The sequence below is a fragment of the Tachypleus tridentatus genome, chromosome 2, assembly GCF_004210375.1.
Source record: "Tachypleus tridentatus isolate NWPU-2018 chromosome 2, ASM421037v1, whole genome shotgun sequence".
Taxonomy (NCBI): domain Eukaryota; kingdom Metazoa; phylum Arthropoda; class Merostomata; order Xiphosura; family Limulidae; genus Tachypleus; species Tachypleus tridentatus.
The window spans coordinates 89,501,962-89,528,503 of NC_134826.1; the positions used below are offsets into that span (position 1 = coordinate 89,501,962).

The 26,542-nt window shown below is 33.8% G+C and overlaps 2 protein-coding genes across 13 annotated transcripts in view; one reads left to right on the forward strand and one right to left on the reverse strand.

Moving 5' to 3' along the window:
* The window catches only part of LOC143244476 (TOM1-like protein 2), a 39,263-nt gene extending 33,284 nt beyond the window's left edge, over nt 1–5,979 (forward strand). For 3 of the 6 annotated variants that reach the window (XM_076489211.1, XM_076489209.1, XM_076489213.1), the window contains one exon: nt 1,047–5,979. In XM_076489211.1, the coding sequence (XP_076345326.1) occupies nt 1,047–1,201 (155 nt within the window). In that variant the 3' untranslated portion in view covers nt 1,202–5,979. The remainder of the gene's footprint in view (nt 1–1,046) is intronic. The other 3 variants (XM_076489212.1, XM_076489210.1, XR_013025104.1) reach the window with 2 other exon arrangements.
* Nucleotides 182–22,078, reverse strand: LOC143244478 (uncharacterized). Of its 7 annotated transcripts, none has more exons than XM_076489221.1 (5): nt 21,443–21,585; nt 17,150–17,663; nt 10,269–10,443; nt 8,740–8,835; nt 182–1,203 (listed from the first exon to the last, which is right to left on the reverse strand). In XM_076489221.1, exons 2-4 carry the CDS (start codon nt 17,576–17,578, stop codon nt 8,762–8,764), a joined length of 678 nt encoding a protein of 225 aa, XP_076345336.1. In that variant the 5' UTR covers nt 17,579–17,663; nt 21,443–21,585; the 3' UTR covers nt 182–1,203; nt 8,740–8,761. The 7 variants fall into 7 exon arrangements, with proteins under 7 accessions (XP_076345336.1, XP_076345332.1, XP_076345331.1 ...); XM_076489217.1 differs by having other exon boundaries at nt 8,740–8,859; XM_076489216.1 differs by lacking the exons at nt 182–1,203; nt 21,443–21,585 and adding an exon at nt 21,924–22,078 and having other exon boundaries at nt 8,566–8,859.
* Nucleotides 22,079–26,542: the final 4,464 nt, after the last annotated feature.

The following is a 26,542-nucleotide window of genomic DNA, read 5'->3' on the forward strand; positions in this document are numbered from 1 at the left end:
GTGTTATAACATGATGGTCAGTCTCACTATTCATTGGTAAAAAGAGTAGTGAAAGAGTTGAGAGTGAGTGGTGATAACTAGCTGCCTTCCCTCTAGTTTTCCACTGCTAAATTATGGATGGCTAGTGCAGATAGCCCTAATTTAGCTTTGCACAAAATTCAAAAAACAAAACAAAACAAAATTTTCTTTTGTCAGTGTGCTCTAATTTCTCCATCATTTTATTTTCCAGTTATGAGCTATATATTTGGTGAAATAGTAACAAATATCTACATCTCTGAGACAATAAAATTGATATTAAATGTAACATCACCCAAACTACAATAATACTGACAGCTCAGTGTTTTAGCTACCACAATTAGTCATTTACCAGACCCTTGAGCTTTACTGAAAATGGTAACTAAAAACTTACTGTCAATAGTCCTTTAGCTGGTGTCATTCGTAATGATTTATGTCGTGTTTATTATTTATATTTTATGGTTTCTTCACTTGTGAAAAATTGAATTAATTCAAATTAAGTTTTAAAAATGTGTGGTTTAGTGATGTTTGTTACATAATATTAACTGAGCATTACTTGTTACACAAGTAACAGTACAGTATGTTACAGAATAGTGTATTTTATTCTCAGATACTAAATAAAAGTTTAAGTGAAAACCTAGATAAGCCATTTTTTTTATTTAAGATTGGTGTATTCTATTATCAATTACTAGGTACCAACCACCTATCTATAACTCGGATAAAACAGTATTCTGTCATCAGTTGAGGTTATTTTGATGTTACAAAATAGCATGTGTATGTTAGTTTACATAAAACGATAATTTGTTTCAATATTTCATCACAGGGCTGCCATAAAGAACATGTGTATGTTAGTTTACATAAAATGATAATTTGTTTCAATATTTCATCACAGGGTTGCCATAATTTGGTTTCCTTTGCTATCATTTATTGATATCACACTTTAATAAATGCAAAAAAAAATAATTTTTTTTTAAACTCTTAGTCCTTTTAGAATGCTATTCTTCTAATTATTGGATATTATTTCTTGACAGAATTTGACCATTTCTTGGCAGAGAGAGCAGCTAAAGCTGAACAGCTACCACCAGTGATGGTGGGTGATGAGATCCGAACAACATCCACCACCAACTCAGCTGGAAGAAGAACCATGGGGAGAGAAGAGGAGGAAAACTCGTTTTTTGCCTTGTGAAGCTGTACAGAGAAATACACCATAGTTAGATATAAGAAAGAAATCACTTCTCAAAATGTTAGTATTTTTCTGTTAAATTTCATATTTTCTAGTCTTCAGAAGAAAGATCTGGGGGCTTCTCAAACTGTAAGGTAAGGTCAGTTAACATGAATGACCTATAAATATGTATCATGAGGTATGATGAACTTGTAGAAATTTCACATTGGCCACAACAAATTTCACTTTAAAAACATGTTACATAAAGTCACAGTTTTTGTTGTTAATGGTGTAAAATAAATATTTAAGTTGAGTTGTAGCTCATGAGATAAGCTACTGTTAATCAATTTACTTCTTTTACAATTAGTTTAAACACCCAAAACTATGTATATCTTTTAACACAGAAGCTTTTGGACAGAAGAAGTAATGGTAATGTAGTATTTTTTATTACCTTCTGTATCACTGTTAAGGAAAACACTATTACCTAATTTAAGAGTATTTTAAAACATGAACTGTGTGTTATATGGGTACAAGAATTATTCAGGTAATGGAGTACGATTTAAAAACTTGAAAACAGCTCTAAACCATCATTGATGATGAGAAACCCACTTGAAATAAAAACGTATCTCAGAACGTCTGGTGTGGGTATAAACACTTTTATTGATAAGGAGAAAACAATGTTTCAACCTTCTTAGGTCATCTTCAGGTTAACAAAGAAAGAGTTTGCAGAGAGTTTCAAGATGACCAAGGAAAGTTGAAACGTTGTTCTCTGCTTATGAATAAAAGTGTTAATACCCATACCAGCTGTTCTGAGATGCAGTTCTAAACCATGTATAAAATGAAGCCAACATCATCATGTATTTATCTATTAAAGTATTAAAAAAAAATATTCCTCAGCCACAGTCCTTGCTACAATGTTTACTACAAATGTACCATGAAGTGGTGAAAACAAATAAACTCAAAAATGAATTCTACCACCTGACACAACAGTCATTTTATCTTCAGTAATAGAAACAAACTATTCCTGTAGTGGCAGATGGCTTGTTTTCTCATGTTAAACAACTAGAAGCAGCAAAACTGAGAGTAACAGAAGGTACAAAATTTATATTTAAAAATAATAATAATCAATTCATGAAGAATCTACTTTCTTTACCCTATAAAATGAACTATAAATATAGAATATAACATTTTTTTAAGAGCTTGCTTTTATTTAACAGGATTTTGTATGGATAGGTTCTATTTGTCAAAATGTTGCATATCCATGAATGAAGTTCCAGTAGCAGCTCATTTTTGAAGTGGAATGTACCATGTTTTACATCTAAGCTATTCGTATATATATGTTCACATATTTTATCGTTTTTAACATTTAACATATAAAACAATTTAAATCCTGTGTTAATTGTTTTGTATATCTTTCCTAGAATTGGAAATCACTCAAGCAATTTAATAATATTATTGAATTAATTAAGAATGTTTATTACAGTATGCATGAGTTAGGCTTGGGTACATTTTGTATGTAGTTTTTGTTCAATGTTTAGGGGGACATATTTCTTAACGTCTCTGTGTGTGTGCTAGACTTCCACAGCTCATAATTTCCAGAAGCTAGTGTTGCCCTCTTGAAACATAAACTTACCCAAAGTATTTTTTTTTTTAAATAGAATGGACAATACAAGTAAATCAAAATAAAACTAATTGTTGAATGAGCAAAATGTAACGGTAAAACTTGTTATGGGTGTCAGGTGATATGAATTTCACACCCCTGCCATGATATAAAAATACTGTTCATAGATGCAATGGACGTATTTAAAAACAAACATGGCTAATATATATACACATTTTAAAATTGTGTTCTTATAACACACTATTATTTGCTGCCTTAGGAATTTTTGAAAAACAATATTTTCAATTCTTATAATTTTTTAAAGATAACTTTTACTGTATTTACTTACTTTAAATTGATGCATGTAACTCATTCAGTCTTTGAAATCATATCTACTCACTTGGTAGGAACACAATAATGATTTAAAATGAGACATCTGGTGGGAAATATTCAATGGTTCTTTATCTCAGTAGGTGTGTTTGGTTTTTGAAGTGACATTTACTTACTCGGCAGGAACACGATATACGTTTAACATGGGAGCATAAACCGTGAGACACCTGGTGACAAAGCATCTTCAGGAGTGGTTATCCTTTGAAGTAATTAACTTCTAGAGTGTGAATTACTGGATGCTTGTTCCAGTAGAGCTTGATACTTAGTACTAAACATTAACATGGATGATGTTAGTAAAAATGTAAGATTTCATGCTCAAGTTTGCAGTGGAAAAAATATCTATAGATTTGAAGTACCAAACTTAGGAGTGCACTTGTATGTAAGGTTTACATGAAGAAACTATACTGAGCCAAAACATTCCAAAATAGAAGGTTCGTTTTACATAGCCATCAGGGAGTGTCATTAATATGCCCAACTAAACAGAGAGTATCAAGATTGACATAATAGTATGGGTTCACTTACTGGTAGAAAATTTGCATGTTGGTAATTCATTAACTGCAAATGTAAGAGTTACAGAAAAGTAATCTTTACATATTTCCTAGTTAAGAACATTTTGTAATCATAAAAGAACCTGCACTTTATTTCAGAAGTAAAGTGATGGTGAGATCTGGTTTAATTAGGCCATTTTGAACAAGGGTTAAGATAGAACAGTTCTCTTTGATGGGCCATTCATTGAATTACAGATTTAAAGGGTTAATTTCCAGTATTTTTCAATGCTCTTTCATCAGTGTCATGATAAATTAAACTAACTATGAGTGAAAATATTGTTTGTTGTCAGAGAGCCCTCCCCCTATCTGGGTTCATCTTGTTTTTTTCTTTTTTAAATATATTCTTGAGTAAAAACAAAATACCTTTAAGTAATGGTGTGACTGGTTTGACTTATGTCCAGTTTAAGTAAGGACTAATTTTATTTATGAACATAGATAAAGAGACTTGTACTTCTCAGTGCAGTGTACTAGCAGTCATATTTAACTTTCACTTTGGAGTTGCTGTGATTTAATGGTGTTAAGAATATCATATTTCCTACCTGGCAAGTTTCAAAACAATTGCTGTAAAATTATGTTGGTAGTTCCATTTATTACTGAGTAATTTATCATGTGATAATTGTGGTGGTTCAACTGATAACTTGGTGTGTTTTTGTACATTAACTTAATGGTGAATATTTATACCAAGTGTTTCTATTGGTTTTGTGTGTGTGTAACTGGTAATGGTCACAGTAGATATGTTTAATGTTTAAATCTGTGTTATTAGAAAATGGTTTTGTTTTCGGTTTTCCCTTATTATATGTGCTAAACAACTTGTAAAATCTGTTATTGTTACGACAAGAACAAATTAATTTCTTGGGTTGTCTTTATTAGACATTAAGTCACATTTTGGGAACCTTTATGAAAAACATTAAAATTTCAGAAAGTAAGAATTCATTCAAACACTTATCAATTAACTTGTGAATAAATGTTGATTCACTGCAACTCTGGGATCCAATATATAAAAAAAACATTAAAAAGTGATACTAGCTTGTGCTAGAAGCAACAAACAGCTCATTCATATCTTAATTATTCAATACCAGTTACCAGCTTTCAAATAAGTAAAAAGGATAATGATTTATATTTTGAAGAAAGGTATCTCATGTTTCTAAACAAGTGTATTCTAATTGAAAAGAAAAACTTCAGTTTATGGCATCTTGAAATATGAAAGTTTTTACAATCTTTATTCGGGTATATCATACTATTATATTAAGAGTAAAAAAGCACGATATTTTTTGGCACAATGGAAAGTAAAATGTTTATTGTCAGTTACAGCCAACTCGTTTCAGTAATCGGGACTAGTGACAATAATTGGTATGAAAACTAATCAGCTTTAACCAACAATAAAGATTTTAATATCTTTGTACCAGAAAACATTAGATTTTTTTACTCTTAAGATACGAAAAATAAACATTTTCATTATAGTTTTAATTACCTTAGAAAAATTTGAAGTATTGCATTGTTAGTGTTTCAAGTATAGATAACATCATTGTATAGCAATGTTCTTAAATATAAGTGAGGCAAGAAAAGTAAAAATGTTTTCTGGGTTTATAGTGTCAACTGGTGAACTTTTATCATTTACAAAACAGTAATAAGAAAAACAACCATCTTCTCCAAACCAGTTGGAACTAATGTATCCAACCAATACATTCAGTGTGAGCTCTGAAGAAGCTATAATGGCATAATGTTGGAGAAAATAAATCCAATTTGACTGGAGAAACCAGTCCTTTTTCCTTTGTTTAATGGTGTAGATATTTATTCTTTTAATGTCCATATTGAAGGTTATTCTGTATTCATATCAAAAGAAGCTCTTACTGTGTGATGTAAAGAAATATTTCAGTACAAAACTGATACTGTGGTTACTTTGAAGTATATAATATTATGGTGTTTTGTGGACTGCTAGTATTACACCAGTATAGAATATTCACTTTGTTAAAGAACATTTACTGTATTACTTTCAAACCCAATTACTGTATGTTCTACTGAAGTAACAGATCTGTTGATACCCCACTGTTGTATGTTCTATTCTAGTAACAGATCTGTTGATATCCCACTGCTGTACGTTCTATTGAAGTAACAGATCTGTTGATATCTCACTGTTGTATGTCTATTGAAGTAACAAATCATCAGTAAAATAATTAATACTTTGTCTAATCTACTGTTTTTTGTGAATATTATAATAATCTGTTCTACCAACAGCAAGGCCACTAATAAAGTTTATTATCAAACTGTTGCCAGCTTTCATTATTTGACAATGTTGTTGTCAAGGGACCATCTCGAGTTGATAAGAACACTGTCAGCATATCTTATGTTTAATTTTTATTGTTTCATAACCACCCTTACTTTGAATTGCATCAATACATTTTGGAATTATTTTGAACACTATACATCCACTCCTAAAACCTGGCACCAACTTTAACCAAAAGTAGATTCTTATGTTGTTCTTGACTGTTACTAAAGAATTCAGAGCTTTGAAATATTTTTTTTATTCTTACATCTGTTCCCTTCCAGAGGGAATCTTAAAAAGTTTCAGATATAAAAATGATTCCATTGAAATTTATATTGTTTTAATACCCATAAATTTAATCCAAGCCATTGATTTTATTTAAATTTTTTCTATAATTTTACCAAAATATACTAAGAAAGCAGTTTTTACTGCCATGGGCCTTGTCTCCATCATACATGATTAGTCGATCTGTTTAGTCAGCATGTCTTCCTATTACTGGCAAGCTCAGAAACATAATAAACCTCTAGAGGGAGCTAGTAAAACAACATAATGAAATGAATGCAATCTAATTTAGTTTTACAATGTGTGGCTAATGGTGTACAAATATCTGAAATAAAACATATTGACACTATCACAGAAAAGGAACTTTGTGTTCTGGTTAATCATAAGGTAACTAAAGCAGTGTGTTGTTACTATTGACAAGACAAATCGCCTGTACAGTGTATCTACAGAACACAGGTCTAGAGGCTATAATTTCATAATATAGATCACTGGTTAGGCTTCATTCAAAGTAGTATGTTCATTCTTGGGGTTACTTACCGTAAGAAGGACATTGAACTGTTGGAAATGGTTCAGAGAAAAGCTAGTAGAATGACACCTGGATGGAAAGGTTATCACACAATGAAAGTAGAAGATATATGAAATTGTTTTCTCTTGCCCAAAAGAAGAGATAGAAAAGATTTAATGGAGAGGTTTAAGATTGTTTTCAGTACTGAACACATTGACATGTTGTATTTTTCTCATTGAGAATGTTAGAACTAGGAGATACAAATATAAATTATTGCAGTGTAGGAATTGCATTCAACTAAGGCAGTTTTACTTTTCTAACACAGTAGTGTGCTTTTCAAATGGATTACCATCAGAAGTGGTAAATGCAATATACAATAGAGGCTGGCTTTCAATGTTTTACATTACAGTTCAGTATAGTGGAAGTGATGGTCTAGATAGATGAAATCCAGCTCACATTTTGTCCTCGCATTTTATACAATAAATTTCCATAAAATTTGAATCAGCGTGATAGATACATTTTCTAACGAACCTAAGTTACTACTTCCAAGAATATATTAAGCATGTATTTTCTTAAAGCAGCTCCCTGCTAGTACAGCAGTATGTCTCCAGATTTACAACGCTAAAATCAGGGGTTCGATTCCCCTCGGTGGGCTGAGCAGATAGCCTTTGTGGCTTTGCTAAAAGAAAAACACACACACACTTAAAGCTAGTGACAGACTGGCCGGCTTTAACACCTGACATAAATTACATAACCAACCCCATTCACCAACTGGCCGGCTTTTAACACCTGACACAAACCACATAACCAACCCCATTCACTGACTGACCTGCTTTAACCTAACAATAGAGGAAACAGCTCATAAATCATTATACTAGTTTTAATCATCACCTTAGTGTTTCAACAGCACCCTGATGTTGAAGAGCTCTAAAACTTACAACATTCTGAGAATAGTAAGGTGTTAATAATATCAATTCATAAGACCTGAAAGGTAAACATTAGCGTAAAGTAATATATATATAGTATGAGCTGTAATAATTTAAGACTGTTCTGATGATCTTAAATTCCCTAACAGACACAGAGACCCAACATTGTTATCAAATATATATTGGATAAAGAGGATATTTAATTTATTAACTGGTAGTACACCTAAAACCTTAGGTGTTTTAAAACAAGATGCATTCAATAAGAATTAGGAAATATGTATATTTCAATGAACCCACTGTAACAAAGTTGTTTACAAATGCCAGAGGTTGCATCTTTTGAGATTTTGTTACTTGAGCTGAGGATCTGAAATGGGAATAAATATTATTTACACACCATTTGGGATACTTTCAACCCCTTCTCTCCTAATGTATTCTGGTAATATAATGTTTGGAGACTTTCTTGTTACTTTGTTAATACTGATGAGAGGTTTAAATTTATAACTATCATACTAGTAACCTACATTTACATGCAGAGAAGAATAAAATTTTCAACAGTGTTATGGATTCTCATGTGTCAAAGACATGATTTTAAAATGAATGATGCAATCAGGGTATGTGGAAATGCAACTTTTTAAAACCACAATGTTAAAGATATGTTTTTAAAAGGAATTATACAACTGAGATCACTCAAATGTCATTTTGTTAAACCAGATTAAAGATATGTTTTTAAATAAATTACACAAATTGGATTGTTTAAATTGATATTTTGTTAGAGACAGGTATGAAAAGGGAATGACACTATGAAGAGATATTAAAATATTGCTTGGCTAAACCACAATGTTGAACATGTTTTTAAAGCAAATGATACAAGTGATGGTTGTTAAAATACATTTATTTGCTGAACTGTAACTTTGATAGCTCTTTACAGTCAACAATTCCTCCTTTTGGAAAAATAGTTCCGTTTCTTTATGCATTTATCTAGCATCAATATAGAATAAAGATGTAATGCATCTCTTAAATGTTCTTAACAAAGGTCAACTAACAATACCTTCTAATTCATCATTTAGTTTTCATTCCAGTGTCTGGAGAATCATCCTTGCTCGATTGTAGGCACATTCCCTAACTTCCTCTCCAATAAAAAGATCTGTATAAATTGGAAAATGTTTCACTGGAGAAGGTAAAAGAAGGGTCTTTATCTACAGTTCTATGCCAGACTAAAGTTACAAATGATTCACAATTTTGTTTCTTTTATATAAAATTCTAGGCATAAACTACTGAAGTGATAATATTAGTGGCAAAAGTAAAAAATTCTGTAATTTTATATATGGTATTACATATCAGAGAAAACACGTGTTAGACTACATAAATATTAGCACTAGTGTTAACACCATCTATTCCTTTTAACAAAAATAAATTGGTAAAAATAAACACTTCAGTATCATAACCAACCATGAGAACCACTTTCTGATGATCAAAACACACTAACTCAAGTTCATCACGTGCTCACAAAATATTTCGTTTCTAAGAGCTTTTGGGATCTAATTAAATTATTAAGATTTGTTACTATTATGAGCATGATGGAGAAACAATATTCTGCATTTGATGCCATAGTGGTTGTAACCATTACAAGTATGATTTCTCAACTGCAAGACACTTTTTGATAAATCCACTATTCACTTGTAAACAAAGCTATAATTTGTTTCCACATACATATTTTAGCTGTGCTAATTCTAAGACTGAAGAAAGCTATGTCTAATGTTTTTTTCACCCCATCTGACAGTAAACATTTGATAGAGTATAGTGAAAGTGATGACAACCCATGATCAAGTACTTTCCACATGCTAACTAGAAGATATAAAAACACTGGTAAATCTTCTTATATCCCTTTGGGCTCTGTCTCTGTGAGTGTTTGGGTAAGAAAAGTTCATAGCCTGGAGGGTCAGGTTCTCTATAACCTCTTCCTCCTTCTCGTACTTATGTCCTTGCCGGATGGATATTTGTAATTGTAGAACTGAATATTATTTTGATCCTTCTCAAGGCAATGTTCATGTATTGTGGCTCATATATAGTGATTATTTTATTCCATCAGCAGAATGTCAAGTTTGTTGGTGGCAATTTTATTATTGTTTAATACATATATATATATATGTGTGTGTGTGTGTGTGTGTGTATTTTTATTATTATTTTTTTTTTATCTATTTTTATATTCAAAATATAAGTTAACTGGGGAGAGATATTTAGGCCTAGCTTCATCATGTATGAAGTACCTGTCTAGTTCGCAACGCAATTCATTTTTCATCCAATTCTTATTAAAGTACATTATTGTACTATTCCTTTGGGCTAGAAAAGAACCTCACAGATTTTGAAGTTAAAAGGTCAAGGTCATCTAGCTAAAAACATAAATTTTCAATCTTGTTATAGCAAAGGAAATGTTTCGAAGGGGAATGATCAGCCTAGCTATTTGATAATATCTATAAATGGACAATAAACTAAACAGCAAGTCAGTTCTAGCTACTTACAAATATCATTCATATGCTAGTTTATTTTCCTTTAACTTTATTAAAACTATCAGCTTACTTCTTGTTTTGTCATTAAGTCCAATCCATGTACCATCAGAACTAGAATTTTCAGATTGAAGTTGACAATCCCATGTCTGTATAAACTTCTCAGCTTCCCTCACCAGTCGATCTCTAGCAGCCCCTTTTAACCCTACTAAGTATTCTAGCAGAATGTCAAAATCATCATCAGATATCTATAAAAAAAACTTTTTTAAACTGGATGTCCAGATATTTGTCATGGTAGAAATACATAATAATACACAACTTTTTTAAATCACTTGGAAAAGTTATTAGTGAGTTAATTGAACACTATTCACTTAAAGAATATTCTTTAAATAGCAGTGAAAGGTTTGCACTTTTCATATAAACATGTTCTTCATTCACAGTTCTTAAGACTCAAACTACTGTTATACAGTGTGTTCACTGATACCATTGACTAAAGCTGGTATTATGCCAAAGCCATGGTTAGTAACCTACATGATTACATCAGTGTAATTATTGATCACTCACTACTATTATTACAAAGTATTAATTCACCCCAAGTTTCAGGTTCTAATCTGTTGCCGTCTTCAGAGAAATCTTAAAAATTGTTATGTTTGTTGTGATACTGGCCAAGACTCCTTCCTGGCTCTTCTGGAGAGAAAGCTAATGTGATTTCTCCATCAGAGCTGCAGAATCTAACAAAATCTTCAGGGTAAAGACTTAACATCCAAACAATGTCTACTGGAAGGGGCTAATATTAGTTAAATATTAGAAAGACTGTGACTTATAAAAGGGAACCACAAAGAAAAAGGTTTAATGAAGAAATATAAAACACTTAAATGACATTAAAAACATTAATGGCTGTTAAAAAACTAAAAACTTTATTAAGGTGGACAGTGTCACCATCACCAATAACACTGTCTAATGTTACGGACAAACCTTAGGACAAAATATGGTTAAAATAGTACCGTTGTTGAGAGTCGTAATGATGGCAAGAAAGTAAAATGTGGCTTATAAGGGATCTGAGTGTTACACAAACTACACATTGGTGGATCAGTTTCAGATAAAAGAAACCGATGAGTTAAAAAAACTGACCAATGTGTAGTCTAGTCAGAACAAGTTTCTCCTTCCGATCCTTATGGAAACAAGACGGCAAAAGTCCAATATTGGGTTTTATTTGGAAAAGCTTGTTTTCGCGTTGCTCACTCCAAGTCAACTGTCACCTGGCACGAAGTCAAGCCTTGAATACAGGACCATTGTCCATGTATGGAATAGGCACAGTGGTGATAGTGCCAGAGCAGACACATTTAGCTGCTGTGTCGGTAAGCTCATTCTTGCGAATACCAACGTGGCCTGGTATCCAGAAAAACTGGATAGAAGTAGATGTTAATGAGAAATGGGCCAGTCGGTTTTGAATGTCAGCGAGAACAGGGTGTGAACCAACGTGAAGCGATTCCAGGTTCAGTACAGAACTAAACAAGTCAGTATAAATAGTACAGTTGGAGTACTGCTTAGCTTCAATATGATCCAGGACAAGAGAAATGGCATACAGTTCAGCAGTGAACACAGAAGCTGTAGAGGGGATTCTGTGCAACCACCGAACCACAACAAGCCATGGCAGAGCCCACAGAGTCACCTGATTTTGAACCATCTGTAGAAATAGGAATGGAAAGATTGTTCGAAAGATGTTCAGTAAATAAAAGAAGGTACTTCCAATCAGGAGTATCTGCTTTTCTCAGATGACTTAAAGAAAGGTCACATTTGGGGACTGTAATAAGCCATGGTGGGATGGGCTGACCAGTGGATTTTGCAATGTTATCCAAGACAGACTGAATTCATCCAATTGCACCTGGACGCAGAGGCCAAAAGGAGCAATGGCAGATTGTCTGCTCTGAACAAGTACGGCCCACCAAGGAAGGAAAACACAACTCCTGGTGGGATGCTGTGGCAAGGAGAGAAGTTTCAAAGAATATAGTGAAGACAGTTACAAACAACGAAGGTGCAAAGAAGGTTCGTGAGATTCTACGTATAAGTTCTAAACTGGGAAGGTGCAAAAAGCCCCAGTGCAGAGTCGAAGTCCTTGATGATGAATGGGTCCAGCATCTTTAAGGCCAAGGGTCTGGCAGAGCCATAGACCATTGATCCATAATTGAGTTTCGATCGAATAAGAGCATGATATATCTTTAACATAGAACATTGATCCGCTCCCCAACTGGTGGTAGAAAGGACACGGAGGATGTTCAGTGCATTTGACCCTAGCTGCTTTAAGTGTGGTATAAAGGTCAGCGTACAGTCAAAGATAAGCCAAAAAAACTTTGTCTCAGAGACCACAGGCACCAAAACTTCATCGATACGCAGTTCAGGATCAGGGTGAATTCCCTGTTGGCAGCAAAGGTGCATGCAAATGGTTTTAGACACAGAGAAATTAAAGCGCCATTCTCAGTGGTCCACTTCAGTATATGATTGTGGGGCAGTTTGTAGTTGCCGCTCAATATATCTCATGTTCGACAACTGACACGAGATGTGAAAGTCGTTGACATAGAGCCCGTTTGCAACAGTGAGAAGGAGTTATTCAGTGATGGCATTAATCTTTATACTGAAATGTGTGACACTCAAAATACAGCCCTGAGGGACCCCAAGTTCCTGTATAAAAAAACAGGAAAGTGTTGAACCCATACGAACTTGGAATCTCCTGTCCATTAAAATTTTTTTAATAAACATGGGTAAATGGCCACATAACCCATATATATGGAGGTCTCGCAAAATGCCATACCTCCATGTTGTGTCATGAGCCTTCTCAATGTCAAAGAATATTGATACAAGATGTTGCCGTTTTAGAAAAGCTTCTCTGATTGACATTTCAAGTTGAATTAGGTGGTCCATGGTGGAGTGCTGTTGTCGGAACCCACACTGAGTGGGCGAGAGGAGGTTGTTTGATTCGAGGAACCAAACAAGACAAGCATTAACCATCCTCTCTGAGGTCCTACAGAGACAGCTCGTCAAAGCAATTGGACAATAGTTTGAAGGAATCTTGCGATCCTTCCCAAGCTTAGAAAAAGGTAAGATGATAGCCTGGTGCCAGGCATTAGGAAAAACATTCTCCTGCCAGATCTGGTTAAAAACAATTAGAAGAATATCAAGAGAAGCAGGAGATAGATGGTGCAGCATGTCATAGTTTACATCATCTGATCCAATAGATGTAATACCACATAGATGGACGGTCATTTTCAGTTCCACCAGTGTAAAGGGACGATTATAGTCAAAGAGACAATCAGTTCTAAAGGAAAGAGGTGAATGCTCCACCCCAGTCTTGATGGCCAAGAAGGTGGAGGAACAAGCAGAAGTGCTAGATACTCGGCAAAAGCTTTCAGTTAGAGTATTGGTGATGCTCCGGGCATCAGATATCTCTAGGCCATCAGAGAGTGAGATCGAGAGGGGGACAGAATTGTAGTGCCAACTAACCTTTCGACCTCTGTCCCATAACACCTTGGAACTGGTGGTAGAAGGTATGCTAGTTGTGAACTTAATCCAAGATTCCTTCTGGCTTCGACGTCTTACCCACCTAGCATGTGCACAGGCCCGCTGGAAAGCGATGTGGTTTGAAAGTGTGGGATATCTACGGAAAGTATCCCAGGCCCATTTTTGAGCTTTCCGTACCATGTGGCAGGCAATATTCCACCACAGACAAGGATATAGTGGAAAACGTGTCAAGGTTTTAGGAATACATTGAGCAGCTGCTTGTACAATACAGTCAGTTAATGCTGCCACACAGTCGTCTATTGATGGCTGACAGACGATGGCAGGATCAAGTTCTGGAAGAGCAGTGAAAGTGGACCAGTCTGCCTGATCCAGCTTCCACCATGGCCAGTCTCTCCCAAAATTATAGGAAAATGATCACTGCCTAGTGGATTATTGTCAATCCTCCATGAAAAATGGGAGAATAATGAAGGGGAGCAAACTGAGAGATCAACAGCAGTAAAGGACTGACTAGGTGTGTGAAAATAAGTGGAAGAACCAGTATTGAAAAGAGAAAGATTGTGATCAGAGGGCATACTCTCTACAGAGCGACCCCTCCTATCAATAACAGCACTTTTCCAGAAGGGATGATGCCCATTAAAGTTCCCTGGATTAGAAAGGGAGAAGGCAACTGTTCAACGAGAGCATAAAGGTATGATTGATCACATGTCTCTCCAGGTAACAGGTAGAGAGAACAAACAGTGATGGTATGACCCAAGCAACACAGATGGCTACGACCTCCAAGGGTGTGTTGAGTGACAAAGACAGAGTGGGCACATGCTGATCAACCAACAGTGACACCTCTCCATGTACTCATCCATCACACAGCCTGTCATTTCTGTTTAGAGAAAATTGCCGAAAGGTGACAGTATCAGCATAAATGTTTCCTGTAAGGAAAGACATTCAGTGTGGTAGGAAGCAATCAGTGCTTTAATGTCATCCTCGACAGTTCTATTGTATCAAAGTGGCCATTTTCAATGATGCGCAGGCGTAATGGCTAGAGAACCCTTCTGTTTACGACCACGTCTTTTTTCTTTACTGCCCTTATTCGGGAGAGGTCTATCGACCTCCATGGATCCTGCCATGGGTCAATTGGGCAGGTCTTTGTTGTTGGAAGGGGATTCCAGTGACTGAGGATGCAAACAAATAATTGTTTTGCATCTTGGAGTGGGAGAAAAAGATGTATCTGAAGAAATGCTTGTACCTGGAACCAAAGGATGTAGATCTTTGGGTTTGTTGGAATGTATGGGAGGAACAGAGATGGGTGTAGAAGTTGATTCATTAACTTTTTTAACCATGGAGGTCAAAAGGCTTTTCATTTGTTTTGAGAACAATTCTCTTGGAGGCACAGAGAGATCTGTCTGCACTCCCACTGTAGTTGTGGAACAAAGTGCAGCAGCATATGTCCGAGATGAAGTGGTGAACAGCAATTTCCAAGCCTCAAGATAAGTAATGTCATGAGTCATTTTCAAATGCTGCACCTCATTTTCCTCCAACAATTTAGGGCAAGAACAAAAATAGGAAGGGTGAGAACCATTGCAGTTGACACAATGTGGGTCAGTTTCACACTCACAGGCATCATAGTCCTTGCCACCACAATGAGCATATATCAAGGAACCACGACAAGACGTCTTTGAGTGATTGAACCTCTGACATTGGAAATATCGGAGAGGGTTTGGAATGTACGGCTGTACCCTGCAATTTAGATAACCTGCCTTGATGATGGCAGGTGCACGTGGTGATGTAAATGTCAAAACGAGGATATTTGTTGGCAGTGTTACTCCATCTTTGCAAGTGGAGATGCACCTCACTGCAGAAACTCCTTGAGTGAAGAAACCAGCGAGAGTCTCTGACTCGAGGACATTCTTCAAATCCCTCTCAACAATAACTCCTCATGATGAATTCAAGGTAGCATGAGGAGTAACCTCAATAGGTGCATCCCCAATTGCCTTTGAATTCAAGAGGAGTTCACTGTGTTGGGATGTGGCTGTTTCAACTAATATGTCTCCAGATCGAAGCTTCTTTACTGACTTTGGAGAGCCAGCAAGTCCCTTCAGTCCCTTCTGAATAAAAAAGGGGGGCATTTGCCCTAAAGGTTTTCTGAAAAAGAATGTAGGGTGAGAAAATGAGGTACAACTGGTAATACAGACATTGAAGATTGCTGATCAGAGTCTTCAAGATGTGGTCGTTTACCTATTGACTGTTTTTTCACTATTTTATTTAAATTTTTATTAGGAGGACCCATAGAAAAAAAGAAAATTTTGGTGCCCACTGACCCAACCCACCATGGAGCCCTACGAGGGGATGCACTACAAAGTCAAGCAAGGATACTGCAGCAACGCCAGGGTTTCCTGAGCACTATACCCAAACACCAGCATCAGACACAATGTCCACAACACCCATTGAGAACTTCCAACACTGGTACTTGGTTCACTCTAGCCCAAGTGGACCAGCCAATTGACCCAAGGGGGCCACCCAAAGGCCGCCTGTCTACAGGAATTCAAAGCCAAAGTGGAGTGTTAGGGTTGGACCCCTCAACCACCAGGATCCTCTCCTTCCTTTCATGGGTCACCACACATGGCAAACACCTGGGTGGAGGTTTGGACCCCAGAGAAGGTAACCTGAAAGAACAGAACTTTCCCTGGGAGGTCCCCTCACCATGTATGGGAATCCACACCAAGGGGAAATTATAGTAGATTCAAACCAATAAAATGCTTCTGTCTTATCTGAACACTGTTAATATAAACCTTCCTCTTACCATAATAATAATAATGATAAAAAAGTGGGTAACAGACCAAACTTAATACAGTACACACAATCCCTTCAGACTGTCACTGCTTCTCTTCAGCTTGACAGTGCTATACCTATTTCACACAAATTACAAAGATTTTATCACAAAAGCAAACCTAGACAGCTTTTATGAGGTATCATCAACTGAGTAGCCAGAGATTGTGTTTAAACTGGGTACGCAAGATGGAACCTGTCGAGGCCAAGACTAAGGCCACTATCTGTATTTTTTCTACAAGACTGAAAGTTAAAAATATCAAGTTTTTATTACCATTGTAGCTCTTGCTTTTATATTAAAATGTTACTTAGATGATAATGTTTGTTGCATAAAAAATACTCAGACCTCACCCTTGCCCACCTGGTCTCAACTACATCTCTGAATGAAATGTTAAAAACACTTCAGTTATTATTGATTAGCTTCCTATGGACTGCTGCTGCCTTCTGCCTGATTTTGAAAATGATGTTTGGGATTTCTGGTAAAGAACTCAATGTAAAAAGAAGGCATCAGTGGTCCATATGAAACTATCCAATATGCACTTTATCTAAACAGAGTACGTTAATTATGAGCACATACATGATAATGGCACACATTACTAATAGGTTTAAGTTTTCTACCTGCTCCATTTGGTAAAGGTTCTTTAGAAGCCATATTTGTTGAATTTTTTTAAAGGACCAATTATGTCGATCAGTGTACCACATCTTTAAGTACTGAAGAGCATTTTCTTTAGCTTTCTCATTTGTTTCTTCCTTGGATTTTTTCTTAGCCTTTTCTTCTTTCTTTTTTTGACGTTTCAGATGACTTTTCTCTCGTTTCCGTTCTTTGTCAGCTTCTGTGGCTTTTCTTTTCAAAACCAATTCCTCCTCTTCACCAAAGCCTGTTTCTAGTTTCCTTTTACTCTCAAATTGACCTGCTTTACCCTCTAGATTAGTAACTGGTGTGTCTACATATTTATGAGCTTTTTCCAAAACTGAATTTTTACTTTCTTTTGCAGTCTTCTTTTTACTTTTCTGTTTAGGTTTTTTAGGAATCCCTTCATCTGTCATTGTCCTGATAAAAGAATTGTGCCAAAATGAACCTTCTCCTTGTGTTGCAAGTTACTGAGGATATTTCACACGGTCACCAGTGAAACTGAAAACAGTTATAGCATATCAGGAGTCAAATTTTAAAGGGTACTTACTCTTAAGTTTCAGATACAAAACTGGCTCAAACCTTTATAATCTATATACTTTTGTGTATACATATACAATCTCTTCTCTCAAGCAATATCTAAGAATTTAAATAATTCAAAATAAAGTAAAACATTCAATTAATTTAACTGTAAAATATATATATATATATATAGATCCATATAAATTTAATAATGTGCAATAGACTTTTAACAACACAGTTTTACAAGAGTTTAATTCTCATCATGAAATCTGATACCATTTCAACCACGAAATGTTAATTCTATCCTAGATTACAAAATGTATAAAAGATTGTTTACATAAAAATATACAACTTAATCACAAATGAAAGATTCAAAATTTTCATCTTACCAGAATAGCATCCTTACAAATATCTATGCTTTCAGAAACAAGACACACACATATCCCAGAACAAAGTGAATTTTACATAAACGTACAAGAGAGCTCTATGTTTGATGACAAAACACAATATGAATGTACAAATACTTCACACGCTCTACTTCTGTATATACTTATGCCAACATTAGGTATGTATAGGTGAATTTTTTTCCAACTTTTTGTTTGTGAATCTACGTGTGCAAAAAGCAGGGTTGTCTGTCTATCTAGAGTTACGAAAAGCTGTACGACCAATTTTTATTAACTCTGACAGAACCCTCATCATGTAATTACAGGAGGAGTTCAAATTCAGCAGCCATTTCAATTCTACCACCTGAATGTCACAAATAAAGGTCAAGCCAAACATGGGCATTTGTAATGATACACAGAAAACTGAACCAAACAAAAGACAATTAACAATACACATAGCATGGGTACCTTTACAATAACAAAAGGTTCAGGTAACATGGCTCAGAACTGTTGAAGGGAAGGACTCAAGCCCTCAATTTATAATTTTTCAAAGTCTGGCATTACTGGGAACCTTTTCTACTGTCTTTCAATAACACACAGTGAATATCATTGTGACATCATATACACATGGAACTAGTAGTAGGCATACTACTACTCCTACTTCTGTGGTCAAGCCTCAAATGATCCAGACAGCTTACTGTAGCAGCAATTGAAAAAAGGCATTTCCACAATTATTCAAGTAGTAGTAGGTGTACTACTACTTTGGTCAAGCCTCAAATGATCTGGACAGCTCACTGTAGCAGCAATTGAAAAAAGAAAATTCTATTAAGATCTCTGAATGCTTCTTGCAAACAAAACTGTAACATTAGTGGCAGCAAGTTTCAGCTTTGAAAGCCTTAATTCAAACATTGTAATTATACACCAGTTTGGTGAGTATAGCATATTTTCATTTTATTATTGTTTTTCTTTGAATAAGTATATAGAAGCAATGGGATAAACTTAGCATCTGGCTTTCTGGTTGTCGTTAGTTTGTTGGATAGGCTGAGATGAGCTATGGTACACTAGGTTTGTGTCCATTTGATCTTTCTGACTCAAAAATATAAATAGATCACAACAAATTCTTAAATAATATCAATATCCATGCATGTATTTTTGTGTGAATCAGTGTGCATACAAATGGTATTAGGCTTAATAGTAATACCAGCACTACACAGATTAAAAGCTCAGAAAACTTTAAAATGGCTATCACCTCTCTACACAGTTGCTTAAATAGTAATATTATCACAGTTTTTGTTATAGATACAAATATGTAACAGAAAAAAAACGTAAATAACAATATCTTAAAAATAACAAAACTAATTGATTATCAACATTATTAGATCCACTTACATCATACCATCTGTATTCAAATCTTAACCCGATTTGGCCATAACAGCCTTGAATTATCACTAACCTAATATATTGGTCTTAGCAATGCCTAAAATAAGCCTACAAGTTTATCTCAATACAAGAAATTACTAGATAGTAAGTTTATTAATATTTTAAGAAATACCAAAATAAACATAATAACTAAAAAGTAATAATATTCTAATCTCAGAAGTTTTACTTTGAATAAAATATGGCTTTAAAATTTAACAAGTACTTGCTTCTAACATCATGGTTCCTTATCTTTAACAGTCCCAAAATTTCACATACTGTTTCACAAAATATTAATTTTTAAAGTATTTTTAAATTACATTGTGAAACAGTATACTTCACTAACTATATTCTAAAATATCTGAAATCTCCTCTCTTAACTGGTAGTTTGGAACCACGGTTGTAAAAAGATGTTTATCTTAGTTTGAAAAAACATTTTAATATTCATGTACTTCTGGTACTGAAATATATCAGATATTTTAATTAGGAATATAAAGAACTAATAACATACTATAATTTTTATGTCTTAAAGCTTAATTTTAAATTTGTGAAATACACTGAATTTTTAAGTCAATGGTTTGTCTAGTGTAAGATATCATAATCAGGTATGCTTGTAGTAACATTATGTTCTAAGGCAAAGAATTTGTGTCTAATATTGATGACCTGTTACAAAGCTGTATGCAAATATCTTGAGATTAAAATGAGCATTTCACAATTCTTTTAGTGTAGTCCAGCAATTATGCTTCAAGCATTATGCCAAGTTCTAACCTAACTTGCGTCCAGCTGTTTCATCCAATTGCAGTTACTGTTGCAATGACATTTGTGTAAGTTTTAATGGTCTACACCAATTAGAGTCCTCAGTGTTAATTTGTTAGATTTATATATGTGAGGAAAGAAAATACATTATTTCTCTCTCTCTTTTTATAAACAGATCATAAAACTTTCTTATTCAAGTTGTAAAACCTTTCTAATTATCTCATTCACCTTAAAAAAATTAATTTTTAAATGTTTTTACACAGGATGTTTCCTCCAAAATACAGTTTAAAATATGTTCATCAGATTAACACACAAGATGTTTTCCTAGAAATAATGCTATTATGCTAGAAGTGTCAATAAGTGAATAAACAGTAGTAAATTTTGAAAAAACATCTATTCCCTAATACTGCCCCACAACAATTGTAGGATGATAACTTTAACTTCGATAATAGACTATAGACCAGAGGTTCTAAATCTGTGGTAAACAAACCTTTGAGGATACAAGGATAGTCTTTTGGAGGTATGAGAGAATCTTTTAAAACCTTAAATAAAAAAAGATGAGTCTCATATTCCAAAAACTGGAGGATAGTCCAACATTTTATTATTTTTTGTTGTTTTTCAAAATTTGTAGTGCGTACTGGAGGGATTTACACATTTTGATAAAAGTTAATAAAAAACTACCTTTCTTAATCTGAAAAAGCAGCAAAGGTGAAACACTGGCTTAAATAAATATATATATATTTTTTATATTTGTCTGAAGTGTAAAGGTCGTTGTAGTTTTCTTAACTTTTATCTATAGTTTAAAATATATCATTCAGTGTTCACGTATTGTTGATTCTAAAAGGTTGGAACTTGGTTCCGTGGTCAAGTCCAAATTCTTGACCTAACTTATTTTATTGATCCAATGAACTAAGAAAAAACAAACTAAAAACACATCTATAATCGTAATTTTGTGTTATAAGTGTAGCTTATACGTATACAGTCTTAATTAGTATGCCTATTTCACAGTAACTTCAAAAAGTTTATATACAATTTGGGCTTAATAATTATTTATTTAAAAATATAATTTATAAATGGTAAAATAATAAAGAACATTCATTTTTATACGTAGAAATCTTTTTGTTTGTTATGTTGTAATGAATTATCTGGCACAGTTATTTCCTAAACCGAAAACTATAAACCAAAAAAACACACGATATCCACCTTTCAAAACCACAAGAAGTACGTAACAGTGAATAGCACGTGGAACTTAAAAAGCAATTAGAACCGTCGGATTTACAAGATAAAGGGACGTAAAATAAATATATATATATGCGTGTATGACTTCGTTGTGTAGCACTTGGAATACACACCATCAGAATGTAGCAAACAGTACACCACAAATGAAAAAGTTGAAAGCTACAGACTGATTGAAAAATAAGGAAGGGATAAATAACTGAACATAATAGCTCCGATACGTTTTAATTAATATAGTTGTCCTAGCTTTGTCTCAACGAAATTTATCAGTTTAAATATATCAAAACTAACTTTATACTGAAATGTGGCAAAAAAAAACACAACAAAACATTTACTCTGTCATTCTTATCCTGCGATGATAATTAATAACAAATAAAAGTAGAAATTAAATTACAATAATGTTATTTCACTCATCTATTTTAATAAATCTATTTATTAAATTCCTCACAGTAAATACATCCATTGTCAGGACAACCACTCGGATATTTCTGATCCTGTTGCTTTGATCCAATTACATTAAAATATATCAGAGGAGGGGACACTTATATTTGGAGAATACGTAATACATATATACCAGATACGTGTAATTTATTTTAGAGTTTCCAGATGACCCCGTAAAGCGTCACTTTTTTTGTTTTAGTGTGTGGGTATTTTTCTTATAGCAAAGCCACATCAGACTATCTGCTGAGCACACCGAGGGGAATCGAATACCTCATTTTAGCATTGTAAATACATAGACTATACTAGCAGATAGCTTGTTTTAGTTCAGTGCAAATATGTGAAAATATATCAAAAATCTGTTATAGATGATAGAGATTTTAGTGTGGAACAAGTGAAAACTCAAAAGTTATAGCCAAGCCTCGCCAGTAGGTGTAATTCTTGATATAAGTGTAAAACCAGAGGCGTCGCTAGGTGCTTAAAATATTTAATTTTATTTGTAGCTACTCGCAATTCTATGCAATCTGTGTTCTGTTTATCACAGATACCGAAACCCAGCGTTGAAAGTATGCAAACATGCTACTGTGTTATTTGGGGTCGCTGTAAGTTTCGAATCGTATGCAGATGTAGCAGCTTAGAGGAGCTTTCCGTTCATGTAGATCTGAGGTTGAACTTTTTGATGTTTCGTTGATTTTGAAAATATTACTAATTGTGTCTTCGCTGTATTTATTTTAATTCTATATTTTTCACAATATTCACATAATCTATTTAGTTGTTGTTGTAAGTTAGTGGCTGCTATTTCTGGTGTAGGGGCACTTTTCCAAATTGCTACATCATTAGCGAATTGTGACGCGTATCCATGGTTTGGGTCTTTGAGTGGCATATTATTTACATTCATGATGAAGAGAGTAGAACTAACCATCCCCCCTTGAGGGACGCCAGCTTCTGGAGTGAAGAACTCCGAGAAAGTTCCCTCTACGTTTATTCTATATTTTCTATTTTCCAAAAAGTTGGATAACCAGCGAATAATTTCTCGCGGTAGTCCCATTTCATACATATGGAACCGAAGACCATTGTACTATACAGTGTCGAATGCTTTCTCGATATTAAGGAAGCAGGCGACAGTGCATTCTTTTTTATTAAAGCTGTTAATTATAGTTTCAGTTAATCTAATTAAGTGATCTATTGTTTGTCTATATTTTCTAAATCCGTTTTGCTCTTCTGGTAATTTTGAAGTAATCTCCAAAAATGTGGAGTCTGTTGCTTATTATTCTTTTAAGAATTTTGCCTTCACAGCTGTTTCAGGCTGATCGGTTGATAACTGTTTGGTTTATTGGCTGGTTTTCCGTCTTTGTGGAATATTAAAATGTTAGCTTGCTTCCAAGAAACTGGAATGTATGCAGAGTATAGAGATAGGTTAAATATGGCTAATAGGTGGTCCAATAATTTGGAGTGCCTTTTTTGAGAAGTATTGTTTGTATTCCATCATTTCCCAGCGCTTTGTTTTTGAATTTTTGATTGCTTGTTCAAGTTCATTTAGTTTGATTTTTTTTTGTGAGTAGTTAGGCTCAGCATAGCCAGGTGGTTAAGGCCCCTGACTCATAATCCGAGGGTCGTGTGTTCGAATCCAACTGTGGATCAGGAGAGGGTCAAACAGAATTCAAACATAAGCGCCTCTATGTAAAAACAAAACACTGGGACATTTTATTTACATGGAAATAAAGACAATTTATTTACAAACTTCTTCTTATTATTTTACAATTATGAATGTTGAAAGTTATTAAAATGTTGGATAATAACAGATCAAACTCATTGTGATAAAAATGCGTTTTTTTTCTTCTTTAAAGAAACCTTTATACTTTTGACACCAGAGGGACAAATGTAAAGTTGGTATGTTGATTAGAAATGGTGGTATGCTTTGTGTTTTGAAAAGCAATGGTTTAGTTATATTCTCAAACTACTAAAATTGATAAAGAGTATTGTAAAATAAACTTAACAGAAGTAATTAATTTATTTTAACCAATGGCAATGATAAATTTGTGTCATTCTCGTCTTCCTTATCGTTTATCACACTGCCTTGTGATGAGGTCCTGTGTTAAGTGGAATAATTTACTACATTATTTTAGCTTATCTGATTTTGTGGCCGTTTCCACTACGAACCCAATGTTAATTAAAGGTTTTGAAGTACGTCAACAATATCGTAGCCTATCAGGTTCAAGCATACCCCAGAACTTATCTAATGATTGGGTGACAATATACAGATTTCCATATATTATTCAGGCACGACTAATTAATCGCTTGAAGTTGTTTCAAACATATTTCACTGTTGGATGTGTCCCTGTTGCACTGTTTTTGTATGTTGAGGGGATAATAGGTATACAGGGTGTAAAATATGTTTTCTGCACGATGTTACTTGCGTCTACAATGCTGTATGCGATGGGCAGTTATTTTAGAAGGTTAATTGGTTTTGTTTATATACACAAGAACAGACAACTGGTAAAAGTGGCTCATCTTACATTCTGGGGTTCCAGACGTGACATTATTGTACCGATTGATGACATTGTACCCTTTTCTGACTACGAAGTAAATATAAATGATTGGTATATCAACTTTTATCAAAACAGTACAAAGGAAAAACTATATATATCACTGAAGTTTGGTAAAGTGCTTCATAAGGAACTTTTTCAGTTTGTTTTTGGTTATATTGACCTAAAAAATTAAACAAATTTAGAGGAATGTTACAAGTATCTTCTACAAGAAGGTTTAATATTTTGAATTATCCCTAGATGTTAGATAAAGCAATTAAGGTGACTGAAAACCAACCTGTAAAAATATGTATTGCCTACTGTGGACATTTTGTGTTTCTCAAGCAACATCACAAATATGTGTTAACAATATTGAAGAAATATAAAAAACAACTATATAATAACCTGTGTATCAATATTGTGTGTTATTAATTTGTATTTCAAATAAGTACTTTTAAATTAAAGGTGTTTATTTATCTTTTTCTGTTTATAATAGAAAAAAACTTCAAACCTTAATGTTGTAGTCAAGAGTTTATTTTTACCATGAGTTTTATTATCCTTTGTACCAGTGATAGCTCAGTAAAGATATTAAATATTAATACCTTGAACCATTAATGGGATTTATTACTTAAAACAATTCATTAATAATGTTAAACTACAAGTGGATAGAATATTTGGTCTACTTCAAGTAAAACTGTGAAGTACAGGATTCTAACTTAATGTAATAGTTAAATATTTGATTCTGTGAACTCACACAAACACTTTATTTTTCCTAATTATATTTTTCTCATAACTACAGTTCAGATAAGATGAAATGTCAAGTTTTCAATGCATTTAATAATCTTTGATGTTTATTTATAGCTCTTGGATTCATTACAGGATTTTATTACTAACTTATAACAGAACTAATTCTTTATGAAGATCTTGTGAACTTGGAAACTGTTCTTAATTTTACTATGTTTTTACTGTTTGAAATATATGTTCTGATACACCTACAAACAACTGTGTAACATTGTAATATTGTCTTGTATCTTTATTGTTATTTACTTTTAACCTTTAAATTATTATTGTTGTGCTGTTTGTTCTTACACTTACTATTTTTATTTTAATAATCCTGAGAAATTAGCACCCTTTTGTTTTTTTAGATTTTTGACTGCTGAAGTAGGATAAATTTTGTATTTCTTTAGGGTTTAACAGTTAGAACTAAGGGTCAAAAATGTCTTAGTCTGGGGTTATTCTAAGATTGTATTTATCCATCAGGTTCATTGCTTGTTGAATGTTGTAGTTATGATGAGTCCCCAGACACAGAAGTTATGAGCAGGGTTTACCAAATTGTTATCTTATGCCAGTGGTCTACTTTTGAAGTACAATCTTTATTCTTCTTTTTCAGTTGTCCAGCAACAATGGTTTTCACAGTTTGTGAAACTGTTGGCGTTAATTTTTAACCCTAGTTTTCAACTGTCAAGTACAATAACTACTATGTTACCTCAGAAAATAAAATTTCCGTTTTAACAGTAAATCAAAATTTTTCTCAAATTAAATTTTTTGTATTTTTACTCAACTGACAAACAAAAATGTGAGTTTTGGGGTTTTAGAAGTTTTTGTGTTAAAAGTTATCAATAGTATGCAATATATTATGAGCTATTTCAAAGTATAAGACATCTGATAGGAGAATATCTTTTACTTTAATCTGTATTGCTGTTAAAAAGAAAGAATTATGTAAATAATACATACATGGTAAACACAAGACTTGGGTGATAGATGTTCAGTGGAAGGTATACATATCCACAAATGAGTTCCTAGTTTGATCACATTATAATACTGAAAGTTTTAAAATCTTGCAATGGTAAAGACACAGGCAATTTTAGTCCAATACACAACTTTGAGTTATGTGTACACTACAACATATAAGTGATTTAATTTATATAATGACACAGTTATATGTTCATCATAATACTATTTTATCTCTAGAATACAGAGAACCATTTGGTCCTACAAAGCTGTCCTTGTACACCCAACCTTGAAAAAAAAAGGTCAAAAGTGAATTCAGTTCTACCAAGTTTGGTTATAAAAATGTCCAGTTTTGAATATGACCAGTGGTAAA

What these genes read in the sequence shown, in the direction of transcription:
- LOC143244478 (XM_076489217.1), bottom strand. Translation starts at nt 17,578, where the DNA reads ATGACAGATGAAGGGATTCCTAAAAAACCTAAACAGAAAAGTAAAAAG. An exon ending in ACCTTTACCAAATGGAGCAG is followed by an intron (nt 10,444 to 17,149) that starts GTAGAAAACTTA and finishes TTTTTTTTATAG; the next exon opens with ATATCTGATGATGATTTTGA. An exon ending in ACTTAATGACAAAACAAGAA is followed by an intron (nt 8,860 to 10,268) that starts GTAAGCTGATAG and finishes TACCTTCTCCAG; the next exon opens with TGAAACATTTTCCAATTTAT.